The 20,715-nt window shown below is 41.4% G+C and overlaps 1 protein-coding gene across 1 annotated transcript in view; it reads left to right on the forward strand.

Annotated features, from left to right (window-relative positions):
* The window catches only part of LMF1 (lipase maturation factor 1), a 240,044-nt gene that overhangs the window by 180,038 nt on the left and 39,291 nt on the right, over positions 1–20,715 (forward strand). The window contains exon 6 of the mRNA XM_063430459.1: positions 2,245–2,412. Coding sequence (XP_063286529.1) covers positions 2,245–2,412 — 168 coding nt within the window. The remainder of the gene's footprint in view (positions 1–2,244; positions 2,413–20,715) is intronic.

The raw sequence follows: 20,715 nt of genomic DNA on the forward strand, positions 1-20,715 counted from the left end.
GGTTTATTGCAACGTTTCGACCTCAATGAGGTCTTTTTCAAGCTTGAAAAAGACCTCATTGAGGTCGAAACGTTGCAATAAACCTGCTTGAAGAACAATCACAGTGAGTGCCTGAGATTCTTTTTATTTTATATATGTCTCTTGGGGTCTTTTGCTGACCCATGCTCAGTAGCACCCTGTGTGTAATTGTTGTGACTGAGTGCGACCCTATTTCTATTTTTGCTCCTGTATTACACACCTGGGTACTACCCTGACTGCTCCTGTATTACACACCTGGGTGCTGCTCCTGTATTACACTCCTGGGTACTACCCCTGACTGCTCCTGTATTACACTCCTGGGTACTGTCACTGACTGCTCCTGTATTACACTCCTGGGTACTGTCTCTGACTGCTCCTGTATTACACACCTGGGTACTACATCCCTTCTGAATTAAGGTGTGATTATTCACTGTTAAGTATTTGAGAATCAACACCTCTGTTGTTTACTAAAATTGCTACCATCATTGTGAAATGTATTAAATGAATGTGATGGGCATTAACCACATGGGACCCTACATGATATAACCCCTGCTCATTGAAAGGTTATTAGACTACATCATGCTTTTGCCAAGGCTGGAATCAGTTGTATCCAGAGCTCTACATCAATACACCCCAATTCATTTGTAGTGGATAAGAGCAATGCAGTGGAACACTGCACACCTGTTATACACTACAAATAAATGGAGGTGTATTGATGTAGAACTCTGTGATAGATAATACATACACACCAAATAACTCTGTGAGGTTTATGGCTGTGGAGCTCTGTGATATACTGATACAAACGGAACATTATTGTGAATTTACTGTTGTCACTCTCTGCACATTACTATTGCGGTGGAGATCTGTGATACACTCATACACACTGCACATTACTATTGTATTGCTGTGGAGCTCTGTGATACTCATTCTCATACACACTATACATTACTGTTTTATTCTTGTGGAGCTCTGTAATACACTCATACACACTATACATTACTGTTTTATTGCTGTGGAGCTCTGTAATACACTCATACACACTATACATTACTGTTTTATTGTTATGGAGCTCTGTGATACACTCATACACACTATACATTACTGTTTTATTGCTGTGGAGCTCTGTAATACACTCATACACACTATACATTACTGTTTTATTGTTATGGAGCTCTGTGATACACTCATGCACACTATACATTAGTTTTATTGCTGTGGAGCTCTGTGATACTCATACACCCTATACATTACTGTTTTATTGTTATGGAGCTCTGTGATACACTCATACACACTATACATTACTGTTTTATTGCTGTGGAGCTCTGTGATACACTCATACACCCTATACATTACTGTTTTATTGCTGTGGAGCTCTGTGATACACTCATACACACTGCGCATTCTTATCTGTGCTCCTACAAAAATGTCAGATGGCGGTCCGCATGTCTTTCTTTTTGCTGTGTCTCTGCTACCCTGTCTCTGTATGCTTTTCCCTGCCCTGGCTCTCTCCTCTTCATATTTAGCTACAAATAACTTAAAGATGTTTTGTCTACTTCAATTTAAAAAAAGTGCTCTGCTCTGCTTGCAAGCTTTCGGCCTGCAATCCCACAGCCTTGCATAACCTCTTCCTGAGTATCTCACTATATATGAACACAGGGAATGGGCTCTGTAAACTTTTAAGTTCTGCTCCTAGTATTGCAAAGTTTAAAGGACACTCTGCTTAACCACAGGTGTATCTTAGAAGAAGACCCCTGAGTTAACTCAAGGATAGCAACTCCAGACTAGACTAGTGCAGTTTCAAATAAATCATGATTGGGTGAATTTTGCAACTCGGAAACGCCATATGGACGAAACAAATCAAATGGGCGAATCGTGTGTTTCATGATTCAAATTTCCATCCTCAGTGCTTGAAAAAGGGGGAGGAAATAGGGAAAATGATGATTTTTATTTATATATTATTGCACATTTTTGCATCATTTTGGTTGAGATCCGGTTTTGAGTCCCAAAACCCCATCATTATTCACTGATGTTCTCAAGAAATTGGACTCATCCCTGTCAGCTAAAGCTCTCCTTTAAAATAAATGCTGTATTACTGATGCTAATTCCTCCACATTTAATAAAGTACCAAATCTCAACCAGACCAGGATTCGGTGTATGAATTCTCCTGTGTAATTACTGGTGGTTTGCAGCAATTCTCTCACATTCAATATCTTTCTTCCATTGCAGACACAACCTGTACCAAACCCACTGGCGTATTTCATGCACCGGAACCCAGTATTGTTCCACCAATTCGAGACCTTGTTCAACCATTTAATTGAGCTGGTGGTACCTTTCTTCATGTTTCTCGGGAGACGAATGTGCCTAATTCACGGAGTCCTACAAATCCTTTTCCAGGTATGGCCATAGACAGTGTTGTTGTTTTTTTGTTTTTTTTAAATCTAATTTTTTAAAGCTGTAAAACAGAGAGAAAGTACAGCACATCCGTATATAACAAACTAAGAAACATACAAATGTAGCACATACGTCTGACGGTGTATATCACACGTTCCTTCTGTGCTTTAGCATCAACAGATGCGTCAATAAAATCTGGATCTGAAGTGTAAAACTTAGTGTAGAAAGATTTTGGATGGCCAGATGAGACAATTTAATGAATGTGCAGAACAAGACCCAAGTATTTCGTTTACAGACCTACTTCTAAACCCAACATTCGAATAGAAATCAAATAACAGTGGTCCAGGACTTGCTATGTTGAGAGATTTTACGCTACAGTCCCCAGTAATATCACAGCAGCAGGGCCATTTAATGCAAGACGTATTTAGATACAATGATCATATTGTAACATAAGAAGCTGTAAAGATATTTGTTACATCCAGTCAGGGCTTAATTCACATGAGGCTTGAGGGTCCCTATTCTGCCTCCCCCTATCCAGCCAGCAGAGCTCTGACAGTAGCTCGCTGTATCCCGGCTGACCACAGAAGCGGCCTACACTCATTTAAAAAAGCCTCAGCTATGTTTACCATGTAACAAGTCAAATATCCTGCTCTCTGGGGTATTAGCAGGAATGCAAGGACAGGGGAGGCCAAACCAAATCAGAACTCATAATGTACCTCTCAGGACTATGGGCTAATTAACCCTGTCACTGCTTTACTGCCATTGCTTATATTCAACCCCTTGAGTGCCAGGTGGAACATGGGAGGAATTTGCTACCTGGTTACTTGGTCTTCAAAAGAAACATGACACATGCCCCATTGGTTAGGCTCTTTTGAGTTTTTCTGTTTGTTTTTAAGATAGGATGCAATATAGCAATCCAGAGCAGAAAATGTTAAAACATGAATCTTTATACAAGCCACGCTCTCCTACCATTTGCATGGTAACATAGTGAATTAGTGGCTAACTGCGTGGTGTGATTGTGATATGTAAATACTGGTACCTAATCGGTGGCTTAGTTTGTGGAATAGATCAATGATTGCTATTCAGTGCTGTAGCAAACAATTAGGGGAAAATAAATCTCCCATTTAAATCATCAGGTTTTGCTAGTTGGTTTTCCAAAATCGTACTCATTTAAGTTTTGGTTAATAAGCCTATAGTTATGTTTATGATTGTATTTGATACGCTTAGACTTGTTATAGCAATTGTGGGGTTAAATATTTAAAGTGAGAGTTGTAGTGAATATCATTTATTATAGTATAGGCTTACTGCACACTACGTGTAGACAGAGATGCCCAAAACTGTATCTTTAGAAAGGGAAAGGGGTGGAGCTTATTGCCAAACTCTATAGACAGACTCTGTTGGTGCTCTGCTTTGATGATAACAATCAAAACTTGGCTGACATAGTTCTAAAATGTATCACTCAATCCTTTACTGTAGCCATGGGTCAGTGGTTCCTCTGCAAGCCCCGTCAGCAGAGATACCGGGGAATTGAATTACGGTATTTCTCTACTACTACCAGGCAAATCTTTTCCCTTCTGGAGTCATCGAACTGTCCTCTATGGCGGTTTCAGTATCTGAGAGGCTGAGCACCCACAATTCTTTCCCATAAACAAAGTGATTTGATTAAACAGCATATTCCAGGTACCCAAATAATCTCTGACCTGGCAATTGTCCCCTGGAATGTGATTGTAAAATGTGTTATTGATCTAGACAGGACCAATAGACCGTTATAAAACACAATGCCAACCTAGATCCTCATTTTCCTCCCAAGGACTCTAAACATCCACCATTGTGTGGCTTTAACTTATGACAATTCCAATTCATTTTTTATAGCATATCCAACATATTCTGTAGTGCTGTACAATAGGGAACAAGACAAACATTAAATTGTAACAAAACATGTTTGACATGCAGGAACAGTAGACTAAGAAGGCCCTGCCCAAACAAGCTCACAAACTAGAGACAGACACCTCCACTGTTACAGTCCTGTTATTTATTACAGTACCCTGCTCTCTAATTACTGCTTAGAGTGGTACACCAGAAAGCCCAATAGATATTACCTAGGCAGGTCTGTTTTTGCAGTAGCTAAACATGTTGTCACCTTCCATTGGAAGAGCCTTCTTAATGCTACTATGAGTGCAAGATGGACAAACACCGATGAGACATCCTATCTTACCCTGTTTGCCTTAACCGCACACTGGGTGCAAGAAGTAGACATATTAATTGAACTTGTCTGACTTAATCCTATTTGTACCAGTTGCAGACCTCTTCATGGTTATTGAAACTCTCATGAGCTGATTTGGATGACTGGAGCTAAAGAGGTGTACCGGCCACCCCAGTTTAATTCTTTAAATTTACAGTTTTGTGTTTTTTTTTGTTTTTGTTTTATTTAAGTTTCTACATATTTTTTAAAGAAATACAAACCTAGAAAAAAACAAAACATGAGCAGGGCACACCTTGCAGGTGGAACAGTGCCCCCTGCTGTCCAGCATTACACATTGCAAATTACCTGCATAATGTCAATATTCAAGGTCCAAGAAGGATTTGGAATGCTCTCATAAAATCTTGTAATTACGTAGGTCCAACCACGAGTTAATTGCTATTTTATTGACGGTTCACAATTACGGACTTATTTATTCCTCTGGCGGGGAGAGACTCCGCACGAGGAGCGCGCAGCGCGACACAGGGGGGTCTGGCTTGAAAACAAAACCCTGCTTCTTTAGCACACAGTCTCTGCATTCAGCTAAGCTTTATGGACAGACTCCTGTTCTGCAGAGGAAGCTGTAAACTTTAATGCTGATATACCATTTTAAACACACTCTTTAAGATCTCCATTGACATTTCATGCACGTTTTATGGCGTTTTTTATAATTGTTATTGGAGTCGTGGTGGCGGGTCTGGCTGTGGGATTATTTTCTTCTGGTTTTTTTTTTCTGCATGTGCTCTTTATTTGTGTAACTTTAACTATTTGTCTGGAAAGAAATTAGAGGCAAGGGTTAATCTGGTGAGACCGTTTCACGTCACCCCTTAAGCACAGTGTAAAGTCTGAATCCATGCTTACAGGGCAAACAGATTATAGGCACAGCTTATGACCGCATGCAGTTGGGGATACATTAATAAGACCGATGTGTGGCCGCCCCATCCCGTGGTATGTATGTAACACTGAATTGGACCTGATTCCATCGTAAAACATTTGCTTCTTTCAAAATAAATCATAAACCTAGCTTACCGTTTTTACAAATTGAATCATCCATGGGATATTCATAAATAGAATACTATTCAATCTTCCTCATCACTGGGGGTGTCACGGCATGCTCATACTGGGGGTATCACGGCATGCTCACACTGGGGGGTGTCACGGCATGCTCACACTGGGGGGTGTCACGGCATGCTCACACTGGGGGCTGTCACGGCATGCTCACACTGGGGGGTGTCACGGCATGCTCACACTGGGGGGTGTCACGGCATGCTCATACTGGGGGGTGTCACGGCATGGTCATACTGGGGGTGTCACGGCATGCTCATACTGGGGGTGTCACGGCATGCTCATACTGGGGGTGTCACGGCATGCTCACACTGGAGGTGTCACGCCATGCTCACACTGGGGGGTGTCACAGCATGCTCATACTGGGGGTGTCACGCCATGTTCATACTGGGGGTGTCACGGCATGCTCATACTGGGGGGTGTCACGGCATGCTCATACTGGGGGGTGTCACCGCATGCTCATACTGGGGGGTGTCACCGCATGCTCATACTGGGGGGTGTCACGGCATGCTCATACTGGGGGTGTCACAGCATGCTCACACTGGGGGGTGTCACGGCATGCTCGCACTGGGGGTATCACGGCATGCTCATAATGGGGGTGTCACGGCATGCTCATACTGGGGGTGTCACGCCATGCTCACACTGGGGGGTGTCACGGCATGCTCATACTGGGGGTGTCACGGCATGCTCACACTGGGGGGTGTCACGGCATGCTCACACTGGGGGGTGTCACGGCATGCTCACACTGGGGGGTGTCACGGCATGCTCGCACTGGGGGGTGTCACGGCATGCTCGCACTGGGGGGTGTCACGGCATGCTCGCACTGGTGGGTGTCACGGCATGCTCACACTGGTGGGTGTCATGGCATGCTCACACTGGGGTTGTCACGGCATGCTCACACTGGGGGGTGTCACGGCATGCTCACACTGGGGGTATCACGGCATGCTCATAATGGGGGTATCACGGCATGCTCATAATGGGGGTGTCACGGCATGCTCACACTGGGGGTGTCACGGCATGCTCACACTGGGGGGGTGTCACGGCATGCTCATACTGGGGGTATCACGGCATGCTCATACTGGGGGGTGTCACGGCATGCTCACACTGGGGGGTGTCACGGCATGCTCACACTGGGGGGTGTCACGGCATGCTCACACTGGGGGGTGTCACGGCATGCTCACACTGGGGGGTGTCACGGCATGCTCACACTGGGGGGTGTCACGGCATGCTCACACTGGGGGGTGTCACGGCATGCTCACACTGGGGGGTGTCACGGCATGCTCACACTGGGGGGTGTCACGGCATGCTCACACTGGGGGGTGTCACTCCATGCTCACACTGGGGGTGTTACGACATGCTCAAACTGGGGGTGTCACGGCATGCTCACACTGGGGGTGTCACGGCATGCTCACACTGGGGGTGTTACGGCATGCTCACACTGGGGGTGTTACGGCATGCTCACACTGGGGGTGTTACAGCATGCTCATACTGGGGGTGTCACGGCATGCTCACTGGGGGGTGTCATGGCATGCTCACACTGGGGGTTGTCATGGCATGCTCACACTGGGGTTGTCACGGCATGCTCATACTGGGGGTATCACGGCATGCTCATACTGGGGGTGTCACGGCATGCTCACACTGGGGGTGTCACGGCATGCTCACACTGGGGGGTGTCACGGCATGCTCACACTGGGGGGTGTCACGGCATGCTCACACTGGGGGGTGTCACGGCATGCTCATACTGGGGGGTGTCACGGCATGCTCATACTGGGGGGTGTCACGGCATGCTCACACTGGGGTGTCACAACATGCTCACACTGGGGGTATCACGGCATGCTCATACTGGGGGTATCACTGCATGCTCACACTGGGGGTGTTACGGCATGCTCACACTAAAGTGTTATGGCATGCTCACACTAGGGTGTTACGGCATGCTCACACTGGGGATGTCGCGGTATGTTCACACTGTGGGATGTCTAGGCATGCTCATACTGGGGAGTGTCAGCATGCTCACACTGGGGAGCGTCATAGCATGCTCATAATGGGGGTGTCACGGCATGCTCATACTGGGGGTGTCACGGCATGCTCACACTGGGGGTGACACGGCATGCTCACACTGGGGGTGACACGGCATGCTCACACTGGGGGTGACACGGCATGCTCACACTGGGGGTGACACGGCATGCTCACACTGGGGGTGTCACGGCATGCTCACACTGGGGTGTCACGGCATGTTCACATTCATTCATTCCTTTGAAATTTCTATTTATTTATTCGTCTTTCTGACGAATTAATGAATAGATTAAATTCCCTTTCGCGTGCCCAAGTGTTTAACTGGGCATGCGCTGGAATTTCACAGCGCTATCTAGTGTGGGCAGATGACATGTCCCACATGGACTTCATCTACCCACACAAAGACGGCGGCGCCCAGGACCTAGGTCTGGGCAGAAAATAAAGATTTAAAAAATAGGTAATATGGGGGCTTAGGGGCATTTGGGGGTGGCTAGGGGGCAATTAGATTTAGTGGAGTCAGGAGAGGGGGTTAAAAAAACCAAACCTGGATTCGGCCATGACAGTACTGTGTGCGACTCCTGCTTATTCTTAATACACCCATTGTACATCACTGAGGTATATGTTGGTGCTTTAGTTATAAAGGTAATGATAATAAAACGGATTAGGACTTGGTGTCTTTTATTTTGTAGATATAAAGTTCACTATAAGTATTTTATCTCCTGGCTTATTTAGGACTTGTGTTAGTGAACAATATTATAAGTGGTTAACATGTACAGTGATTTAGGCTAAAAGGAACCATGAAAACAGACGGTGTGTGGCTTGATAGTGCTCAAATGCGTTTATTTTATTTGTTGAATGGTGTGTTGTGGGAATTTCCTTATCCTCCCAACAACTCCTTCCACAGGGTTACTTTTCTGTTTATGTATACAGTAGGTTGCACATTGAAATCACATATGCTCACAGTGTTACAGAATATATAAGTATATCAGCAGACAGTAACATTGACAGTAAGGGGGTTAAATCCTATCCAGCCGGCTCTTATTAGACTTTAATCCCTGTGACAGAATCCAATCCAGCCCATGCAGCTGCCTGTCATGTCTGCCAAGGGACCAGGTGCCTAAACAGGGGAAATAGACTCCAGCACTTGGCATGCGGGCAGTGCCAATGCCATAAAGGGTTTTGTGTGTGTGTACATCTGTAAGCCACTGTGTGCGAGCATGCCCAGTATAAATGTGCAAATAAATATTTATATGTTTGTGCGTGAACGTAAACTGCGTGTAAGGGAATCCTGAAAATGTGTTCAAAAAGCACAATAAATGTCTGTGTATTGATATTCACCCCAAAACACAAAGCATTATGGGATCACACATAGTGTTAGATACAGCGACACATCTCTTACTCGCCAGAATAGGGATACAGGAGATTTTTTAATTTACACACGTGGTTACTCACAGTTTCTGCTTTGTTTATGTTTTGTAATAATGGATAAATCAACCTGCTTTGTCCTGTGATGCTAATCATAAAGCCGTCCTATCACCCCTCCCCCCCCCCCCCCCCCCCCCCCAAAAAAAACATAATTTTTCATAAAGATAAAATCTTCATGAAATACTCACATGGGCTGTGCTGAAATTCCAACTTAGTCAAAAGTTATAGTGAGACAAAGTAGGGACTTCTTTGTCTTATGTATATTCTCTAAGCGTGACAAAACTTGACAAAAGACAGAGGTACTATCGTCACGTTATGTCATTTCCTCCAGCCGTCATTAGTGACGGCAGTGGAGAAAGACACATCGTCTATGGAAACTCCCGCGGTCTTGCTGGATCCTTCATATACAGTTGTAATCAAAATTATTCAACCCCCATTGAAAATCAGGTTAGCAGAAGTCATCATCAGTTGCATTTTCAGTTACATTTGGGGAAACCACTTGAAGCATTTGTTGTGTTGAGCTATTTCAATTGCTTTTGTTTGATTTGTTCATTGCAAACAGCTGGAAGAAGTCTGTACATTTTGACAATAAACCTTATTTTCCATGGGGGTTGAATAGTTTTGATTACAACTGTACCTTAGTGTTGTACTCTCCCACGTGCACAAGAGTACAGCACTGACCTGGGCTCCTGGCAGATGATGCCCCAAGAATTGAAGAGGACCCACCAGGTGGAGATAACTGCAGCCACGAGGGACGCCTTCAGGTAAGTAAAAGTAACCAACCCCTGCCCCCAGACAGTAACAGAGCCCCTTTAACGTTAAGGAAATGATCAACAATGGAAGTGCATCTGATGCTATCTGCCCTCGCTCAGTCTGCAATATTCAGTTGCTATCGGCTCTTTCCAGCTACACAAGGTTTTACCGTTACATATAATACAAATAAATACTGGCGATCTCTTTTAGATTGGAAAAATGTGCATTTGATCTCTACTTTCTCTTTAAATCATGCATCTAACATAGTCCCATACCGAACTGAAAGCAGTTTTCATGCTAACAAGCAATGTTGGAAAAACAACATCCACACCTCCCTAGCACAAATATTAAAAACTCAATTTTTTTGTATTTTCTTTTCGTTCTTTTTTTTTTTTTTCACCGTCACAGCTAATTCAGGTTTCCTGCAAATTATTTTGCTAAGTAATATAACAATTTGTTTTTCATTAGCCGCTGTCCGTTCCACAACTCCTTTGGGTTTGAGAAAAAGCAGCCAGCAAGTGGGGTCTGGGAGGGTAAGTCTTTGGGGAATAGAAAGCTATACTTACAATACAGTTTACTGCTTGGAGCCCGGCAGACATGTTATTTAACGACACACGCCATACATACATGTATAATATACTTTAGTTAATTAGAGCCTCTCCTAAGGTAAACAATAAGAATTTTAATGCTTTGGCTACTGTGAAATGTGAAAAGGGATTTTTGCTCTGAGAAAAAAAGCTTGATGATTTGCAACAATACTAATAGTTGCGATTTATGGCTGTGGATATGGGATGTAATGAGGGTTTCACAGTGGAATTGCATGTACTCGAAGACAAAATTCAATTTTTTACCCAGTTAGAATAGGGAATGCATACCGAGGGGCTTAATCACTTAACAGTGCATTGTAGTGAATAGAGTTGCTACATTTGGTTAAAAATAGCAGATTTGAAAACATTCAACTGATATTTACTCATTACTTGGAAGATTTTGCCTAAATTTTACAATTTAATATTAGATTCACTGCTATTCATTTTTTTGTGAATGCACGCAAGTTTTTAAATGTTATTAACACTTTTTTTTTAACATGTTTCTCATGGATTTACAATAAATTTTAAAAAGTGTTTTAGAGAAAGAGACAATTTCTAAAGTAAACCTGTTCGCACAATTTGGGTCAAGACACTGGGAAGATTCTCACCATGGCTTAGGTTACAACGTTGGCCATGTTCTCAGTAAGTTTTGAATCACGCCACTGGCCATATATTCAATATTGTTTGGGTTAAGCCACTGGCTGTATTCACATATTGTTTGAGTTAGACCACTGGCCATATTCTCAGTATTGTTTGGTTTGGATCATTGGTCATATTCCCAGTATTGTTTGGTCCATCCACTGGCTGTGTTTGTGTGTCTAGTGTTGTTTGAGTCGAGCCACTGGCCACCAGATTGCCAGTAGGGCTTGAGTTGTTGCCCTGGCACCATTCAGTCCGGTTGACTAGATTGATGGTTGGATTTCAGTTAAGCCATTGACCAGATCTTCTGTTCTTTATCAAATTCAGAACCAATAAATAATTGTTAAATCTTAGGGTTATGAGTTTTGGCCACCATGATGTGTAGGTCTTTTTTATGATTGTCATCTGTGGAGTCAACCATCATGGCCTTCGTAGTTTGTTCTCACCTTGGCTTCTACCCATAATTGGTAAGTAGTTTAAGCATTAGTGCTTTCACTGATCCATTGGATCCACATTGGAGAGGCTTATGAATGTGTGTCAGATTTAACACTTTAAATCGCTGTAATGTGTATTTAGAAAGGCGCATATATACTACGTTCCTCAGTCTGTATATCATTAATTATACATCACTTGAGTTAGAGATGCATCTTTCCCCTAATTATTTTTGCTTAAGCACATAGACCATGTAAACCATTGATGAAAAAGGAAAGGTCGACTATAAAAATCTTAATAAATGTAGAGCTACTTCTCCGTTCAATCTAAACTGTTAACTTTGTTCATTTGCTACGCCCTCGAAACTTCTTTAAGAAAGCTTGTAATAAAAAATAAAAAAAAATCTTCTGAAATCCACTGATTCCACTTGTTCCCCTATGCAAAAGGTCTTATAGTACAAGGCCATAAAAAAAATGATGTTGAGGTTTGTACAGAAAACTGCCCACTTCCTTAAAAAGTAGTTTTGCTGAATTTGAAGCACAGAAGAACATTATATATTTTTCTAGGCAAGATATTGAATTGATGGATCAAGGTGTCTCGGCTATTAGGAACTAATTAGATAACCCAAAGTAGCTGAAAAGAGGTCTATTCACAGGTGGGATTGCCCAGCACTGCCGAGTTCAAATTCACCAGTGAGACCGCACCTGCCCTCTCTACATGAATGCAGAGAGCGGCTGCTCTCAATTACTACACATCGGGGGAAGGGGGAGGCTTGGAAGATACACATCCTCTTCCTTCTAGGGATCATGTAACATCAACCCCGCAACATCTGGCCTTGGACATCTCCCAGGGCCACTCACCACTGCTCATCCACATTAACTCCCTCGTCCCCCTTTAACCCTAACCCCTCCCAGAGGTAATGAAACGCATCACTTTTCTATTTGGCAGGGTGACCAGGTCTCAAACAAAAATATTACATAAACTGGACGCCCAAATCTGTCCTCTTTCCCCCCCCCCCCTCCCTGTGTTTCTTGACGGAAAGACTCAGCATTACTGCTCGTCATGTTTTATAATGACCAATGGAGGATATTTAAGAAGAGCAAGTGACAAATCAGTGCAGAGTTCTAAAATTGGAGAAATCAGCCGGTAGATTCCGTAGTGTCCTTGGTAATTGCACCACATTTACAACTCCAATATTACTCTTCATACATTAACCCCTAATACATCTCATCATTAAATGATCCTTCAAATTGTTTGATGAGATCGATGCTTAACATATCCAATTGGATTTTTCCAGTAACGCCATATTTATATATCCTGTATGTAAAGGTTACATCACAGGCGATGTGTATTGTGAGAAAATAATGCCCTAGAGTCCAGATCCCGGAGATGGCAATATTTCACCCTAATACATGCTTCAGGTTGTATGTTTTATATTGCGTGATCTTTTTAAGGGCTAGGCTTAGGGTTTTTTGTAATCGTATAGGTCAGTTGCTTGGAGTTACACTGCCAGTTAGCAGCTGCTATTTCACGCTCCTGTCTATCTCCTAATAATTACTTGCAGGTAGAGAGCGAATTGCACTGTCTCGGGCAAATCAGGGGCTGAATAACAGCAATAGCGGCTTCCCAGGGGTCGAGCTCCCACTGATGTTGACTTAAGTATTTCAAGTGTCGGAGTGGTGCAATGTAGACTTCCCTAGCAAGCAATGGGTTAAACAGAATATTAAAACAAGTCCTAAAACCGAATTCACAGCACAGCGTGTCAGAAGAAAAGAACAATATTGACCCAGAGTTTGTAGATGGGATGGGTCTGAAGGGAAATAGAAGAATGGTGCGTAGCAGCGATGTCTCTGTCCTTTGTTTCACCCTCCCCTGCAGTGTATCCTTCAGTAGAACGTCCTCGCTGCTAGAACACAGGACAAGTTCAGGGACTTGGGATCTTCTTGACTATGGGGTATATTCAGTGAACAGCGAGTTGTGATGTGTAGCTATGCAAAAACAAATGGTAAAATGAAGGCAAAAACTGCTAATTTTGAAAAATTTTAAATGAAGCCTCCTGGCTTCAAAAGCACCATGAGTCATACAGAGCTGTTTTTGAGGTGCAAACACATTACCATACAGGATACCTCCAAATATTAGTGGTGGAAATATGGGATGCTCACAGAAATGTGGCAATGTCACTTTAAATGAGCACTATAGGGTCAGGAACACAAACATATATTTCTGATCCTATAGTGTTAAAACCACCATCTAGCCACCCTGGCCCTCTCTTGCCTCCCTCAATATAGTAAAATCTTACTTGTATTCAAGCTTGAAGCTGCTGGCCCTGCCCCTGTCTGCCTCAGAATAGAAAGCTGTCTGCTGACATCATCAGAAATGCTGTTCTGTACCAATCACAATGCTTCTCCATAGGATTGGCTGAGACTGACAAAGAGGCAGATCAGGGGCAGAGCCCGCACAAGTCAAGCACAGCCCTGGCCAATCAGCATCTCCTCATAGAGATTAATTGAATCAATGAATCTCTATGAGGAAAGTTCAGTGTCTGCATGCAGAGGGAGGAGACACAGAATGTTTGGATGCATTTTAGGCAGCCATGACCCAGGAAGGATCTCTAACAGCCATCTGAGGAGTGGCCAGTGAAGTTATCACTAGGCTGTAATGTAAACACTGCATTTTCTCTGAAAAGACAGTGTTTACAGCAAAAAGCCTGAAGGGAATGATTCTACTCACCAGAACAAATTCAATAAGCTGTAGTTCTGGTGACTAAGCTGTAGTTGTTCTGGTAAGCTGTAGTTGTTCTGATGACTATCCCTTTAACTATTCTGTGAGCTGGCTTTATCTTAAAGGGTTACTCCACGCATTACAACAACTACAGCCTGCTGTACGATGCCAGGAGTACCCTGTCCCTGCTCCACAGTAATGGTGAAAAACATTTTCAGCCAATGAAGGGCACACAATGGCATGAAAATTTGCATAGAATTGAAGTTAGCCTGCGCGAAACTCTTAGCCTGCCCCAGTGATGCTGCTGGATGTGGATTTATGTGGATTTCATACTGAAATGGTCCACATACAGAATTCAGGCACCATGACCACTTCAAATTGCTGAAGTAGTTATGGTGCTTGGTGTAACCTTAAAAAAATAATTTTTCCTTTGTGTTACTAAGATGTTACAATTATACACTGAGAAGACCGTGCCAGCTGCGTTTATTAATGCCCTGTCTACTTAAATTGGCCCAGCACTCTTTATTAACCCCTTAACGCCGTTACGGCGTGCTATGCCGTCACGGGTTAAGTGGGCTTTAACGCCGTTATGACGGCATAGCACGCCGTAACGGCTTGCAGCCCCAGGAGGTAAGTTATACTTACCTCCGCCGCGATCCGCTTCGGGAGGACTGCCTCACAGCCCAGGCAGCCCTCCCACGGCAAATGAGGCCCCCGGGGGCCATGTGATCGCTCTCAAAGAGCGATCACATGGCCCCCTATAGCTGGCTGTGGATATGCCAGCAGGGGGACTGTTTGAAATATCAGACAGTCCCCCTGCTGGTGGGAAGAATTAAAAAAAATAATTAGACATGTGTAAAAATAAAATAAATGCATTTTTATATATATATAATATGTATATATATTATATATATAATATATATACATATTATATATATGTAACGTCATACAAAGTGTATTTTAATATTAATATAAGTATATATATTAATATTAAAATACACTTAGAATGACATTACATATATATAATATGTATATATATTATATATATAATAGATCTACATATATATATTATATATAAATACGTATAATTAAAATAATAAATAAATTAAATAATAAAATAAATAAATAAAATATTGAAACAAAATTTAATATAAATTATATATGCATATGTAATTTCATTCTAACTGTATTTTGTTATTAATATATATATATCGGTAACAAAATACACTTAGAATGACATTCTATATATATCTATCTATATATAAAATGCAAATAACCGCAAATATATATATATATAGATAAATACATATAATTACATAAAAGATTACATCAGTATACACGTAGAATTTAAATACCTATAAATGCATATATATTAAAATTCTACATGTATATTTAAATAATCTTTTAACGTAATTATGTGATTTGATTAATTAAAATTTGATTGACATGCATGACAACACAGGGAGAAAGTGCAGAGAATTTAATTTGCAAGCACTATATTTGACCCTGTAACTCTCCAAGACACCATAAAACCTGTACATAGGGGGTACTGTTTTACCCGGGAGACTTCGCTGAACTCAAATATTCATGTTTCAAACTGGTAAATTGTATTACAACGATGATATTTTAAGTAAAAGTGACGTTTTTTGCATTTTTTACAAGCGAACTGCACTTTTATGGTCTATATTATTGTTGTAATATGTTTTACTGTTTTAAAACACTAATATTTGTGTTTAGTGAAGTCTCCCGAGAATAACAGTACCCCCCATGTACAGGTTTTATGGTGTTTTGGAACGTTAGAGAGTCACATATAAGGCTTGCATTTAATTTTTTTCACATTGAAATTTGCCAGATTGGTTATGTTGCCTTTGAGAGCGTATGGTAGCCCAGGAATGAGAATTACCCCCATGATGGCATACCATTTGCAAAAGTAGACAACCCGAGGTATTGCAAGTGGGGTATGTCCAGTCTTTCTTAGTAGCCACTTAGTCACAAACACTGGCCAAATATTCGTTTTTTGCTTTTTTTCACACAAAAACAAATATGAACGCTAACTTTGGCCAGTGTTTGTGACTAAGTGGCTACTAAAAAAGACTAAACATACCCCACTTTCAATACCTTGGCTTGTCTACTTTTTCAAATGGTATGCCATTATGGGGGTAATTCTCATTCCTGGGCTACCACACCGTCTCAAAGGTAACATTACCAATCTGGCAAATTTCAATTTGAAAATGTAATGTTCTATATTTGACCCTGTAACTTTCCAAAACAACATAAAACCTGTTAATGGGGGGTACTGTTGTACTCGTGAGACATCGCTGATTACAAATATGTGCATTTTTTTTGCAGTAAAACCTAACAGTATTATGACATTCACAGTTAAAATGTCAGACGGAAATGCAAATGTAAAAAAAAATCTTATTTTCTCACATTTTTTTTACTTTTATTCATAATAAATGATGTTCCATATATGAATAGTTAATGATAGATTAAAGTCCTGTTTCTCCTGAACAAAATGATATATAATAAGTGTGGGTGCATATAATTTGAAAGAGGGGAACTACGGGTGAACAGACACATAGCGCAAATTCCAGTTTTTGTTTACGTTTTGTTTTGATCAGAACGTGCACTATTGACTCCGTCCTGAAGGGGTTAATATACTTTTTGGAGCTAGTTTTGGTGTTTCTCTGGACATTAAATCAACGCAATAGGGAGTTATGTATTTTCCCAATCAGGAGAGTACAAAAAGCCAAGGATTTCTACCCAACTAGTTTTGGTTAGGAAAGGGTTTGTTTTCTGCTTCTCCACGTCTTGGCTGCATATGTAAAAATGAATTCCTCCTGGAGGACGGGCAAACAGGCTCAAAAATATGAACGCAAGATTAAAGGAATAATAGCTAATTAAATGTTCTTGCTTACTGTCATTTTATGAGTATTGAGCTTTTTTTTTTTTTGCTTTTTTTTTTGAGCAATAACATTTGGGAGAAAAACTGCCGATAGAAAATACTTGTTTAAACTAAAACCAGATGAGAGTCATTGTGTCTCCATCCCTGAGAGTCAGCCTGTGCCAGCAAATCAACACATTTGCATCAAGATTTTCACTTATCTTTAGGGTTTGGGCATAAAATGACTTATTTAAACCCACATTTTCAATAAATGCCCAACATGATCACCTTTGAGATTAATCTGTTATCTCTGAGATGAGTCTTTTGAATGTAAGAAGCTGTCTGAAATAGACATTCTTATTTGTATATTTTTTTTTTATTTTTTTACACTTTTCTCTCATAATTGTTTTAGTGGAATTCAGTTTTTTTAGGAAATATTTGATCCCTGTACAATTCTGTCTTGTGCCTTGTGTGTCAAACATTTTTTAGTCATTCCTCAGCCTCACCTGGCTCACCTTTCATCTACCTAATTCTCCTCCCGAACCTACCAAGATATAATGGCATCCATGAAATTAAACTTAGTTGTGGGGTCTAATATTTGAAATCTGATCGAGCTTTGGTCCTTTCCCTGAAGTAAGAAATTGGAGTGGTGAATTACACTTAAGGGAACACTATAGCGTCCTAACACTATAATATTCTCCCCATTATTTAGACTCACCCCCTACTCCCCCCTTCGCCAATTCTAATAGAGGAGCATTGAGGACGAAAAGTGTACGCACAGGAGCACTGTTAGGTTAGCTGCGAGAACAGTGTTTGACTTGGTTATTATTGCGGACACACCTCTAGTAGACGTCAAGTAGACAGGAATTAGAGGCGTATTACATCCTGCAATGTAAGCATCGCCGTATCTGGTAAACTTTCACAATCCCTGAAAAAAGTTAGTTTATATTAGTTTTTTTTTTTTTTTTTTGCTCGTCTGTCATGGCATACCATTGGCAAATTACCTATATCTTCAGTGAGCGCATGCGCTCAAAGCACTTTGTAATCAGATGCCCAGAGTATCATGAGAAGATGTCTGCGCCAGAACGCAATTTACCCGGATACAGTTATAAATAAAACCTGCCCTCATCTAGAAAAAGCAGTATATGCGATAACATTAATTGCATGGTGGAAGAGTGTGGACACTTCAAAGATCAGTAATAATATTTTCGATTAATAAAATGATGCTTTCATTGCTATATACAGACTACAGAGAATATAGGCACCCAGACCACTTCAGCTCAATTAAGTGGTCTGCGTGCAGTGACCCTGTTCCCTTAACCCTACAGTGGTAATTTTTGCAGTTTTAGAGAATCTGCAATAATTACCTTGCTGGGTTAAGACTACCTCTAGTGGCTCTCAATCACTTTTGGTCGCCTAACTGAGGACATCCAGTGTCAGTCATATCTCCATAGGAAAGCATTGCACGTAGGCACTGGAATCGGGTAAGTACAGAAAGGGATTATTGACCCTTACTCTGCGTGGGGGGGAGAAGGGGGCGCGCGATAGGAGCCCTTTGTATTCCTAGCACTACAGTATCCAGTAATTAGGTTCCAGTTATATAAAGGTTGACTGTCACTTTTTGGGATATTCTACTACTGAGTAAAACATAGAAAAGCACCCAATAACATGTTGCTTTATTTTCTTTTAAATATATTTTAAAGATCTGGCTATTTGCTATCCAGTTCCGTTTTCCGAGTCAAGGCACATATTGCATTGGAAGAGGAACAAAACCCATTGTTACTTTCACCGATAATGTTAAAACAAAGACTAACAGGGATGTTGACTTATAGTGTTTATTGTCGGAATTCAAAGAGAATTCAAATGTTCCTTTTGCCCACAAAATTGAAGGTCACTGTGAAATGCGAACAAGTCTTGCTTTGGTGAAGAATGCTGGCTGGACGTTGCTCTTGGATTATTCGGCCGAAAGTTTTGAATTCTCCAAATTTCCACAGTTAAAAGTTTAGTGAATAAACCCCCCCAAGCAGCAAAGATCCTTTTTTCAAAGTAGCAGAAACTCCACATCTGCAACTATATAATGTTACGGCCAGTCATTTAAGAACACGAGATCTCTATTAAAGAGATATATGTTGCATGTTTTGAGACCATGAAATGCGTTTCTATTTTATTTCTCTGGGTGCAGATTTCTGTTTGAAGCTACCAGACAGGATATATAAAGATGTTTATGTTTTGAAGTTTGCTGTTTCCTCGTTGAAGACTCTCGTGTACAGCGCCGGCGTAGGGACATATACAAGAAATAATTGTTTTCGGGCCTAGGACCAGGAAAAACTACTTTCCCAAATTAATCCACCGAGAGCAATGAATCCCTAGCATTTCATATCACACTCCATAAAACTCCAGTCATAATCCATAAAACTGACATTATTAGATTAAAAACCCTCGGTTCCTTCTATAGGGCCCTCCCTCATTAGACATGCTATAGTTTTATAACCTACCCAATTACTGTGATTAATGCTGTGCTTAATAAGGACAGCCAAGCAGGTAAGGGCACCTTATGACCAAAGATGGAAACGCAGTACTACTGCATAGCAAGTGGTGAGGGATATCTGGTACCAAATTGGTTAACAGTTAAGGTAGAGGATGACCACCGCACATCTCCAAAAAGCGGTAGATGGGTAACCACGTCTGCGTGATCTTCTGTATTTATTAGACAGCATGTCCTGTCACACGCTGTGTCTTGAAATCTAACATACATTAAATGCTTCCCCAACGGAGCATTTTAATATCTCCAAGAGACCCTTAATTTTAGGAATCTCAGAACAGTGTTGTTGTGTTTTTAGAAGACGATGAGGACACAAAAAATGATGAGTACCACATTTGCAGTCCATGACATTCTTTTTGTTAACCTTTTTAGTGACAGGGATGTTGGTAACACTATGCAAAGCAATGTCACGATAGGGTAGGCTGGCTGATAATGTGACATCTCTCGCACGCCCTGTCTGGCGCTCAAAGGGTAAACTCTTGGTGCATTTAGTACGAGAACTGGGGATGAGGTGAAATGGGGATACGTTAGGATTGGTTTAACTGACATGCCTAGTGTCTTTCTGAGGTTTATTAGCAACGTACAGACACAAGAACCTCTCAGAGCATTTAGTGGTTCGGGAAAGAGAACGAGCGCCTAAAATCACTGTAATATAACCATTCGCTGGAGATGAGGGTTCTGGAACTAGAAGACAAAACCAAGGAGATTTTCCACTCATCTGTTGGCTGTTCTTATAATTTGATTGATATGCTATCCCTTTAATCTTGGTGGGGTGAACACTGTTGTCTGGGTAAAGTATATGTCATTCAGTAAAAACAAAAAAAAATTGTATTTACCAACAAAGCCTATAATGTAATCTGTATCTCTGTATAATTTAACACTTAAAAAAATAAAAAGAATAATTTGGGGATTTTCTCTTTTTTTTTTTTCTAAATACGTACCTAGGGTACTTAGAGTATAGGAAAGAGATTGCAATTTATATTACTAGACTTTAGAGTGGCTGGGC

The sequence above is a fragment of the Pelobates fuscus genome, chromosome 8, assembly GCF_036172605.1.
Source record: "Pelobates fuscus isolate aPelFus1 chromosome 8, aPelFus1.pri, whole genome shotgun sequence".
NCBI classification, from domain to species: Eukaryota; Metazoa; Chordata; class Amphibia; order Anura; family Pelobatidae; genus Pelobates; species Pelobates fuscus.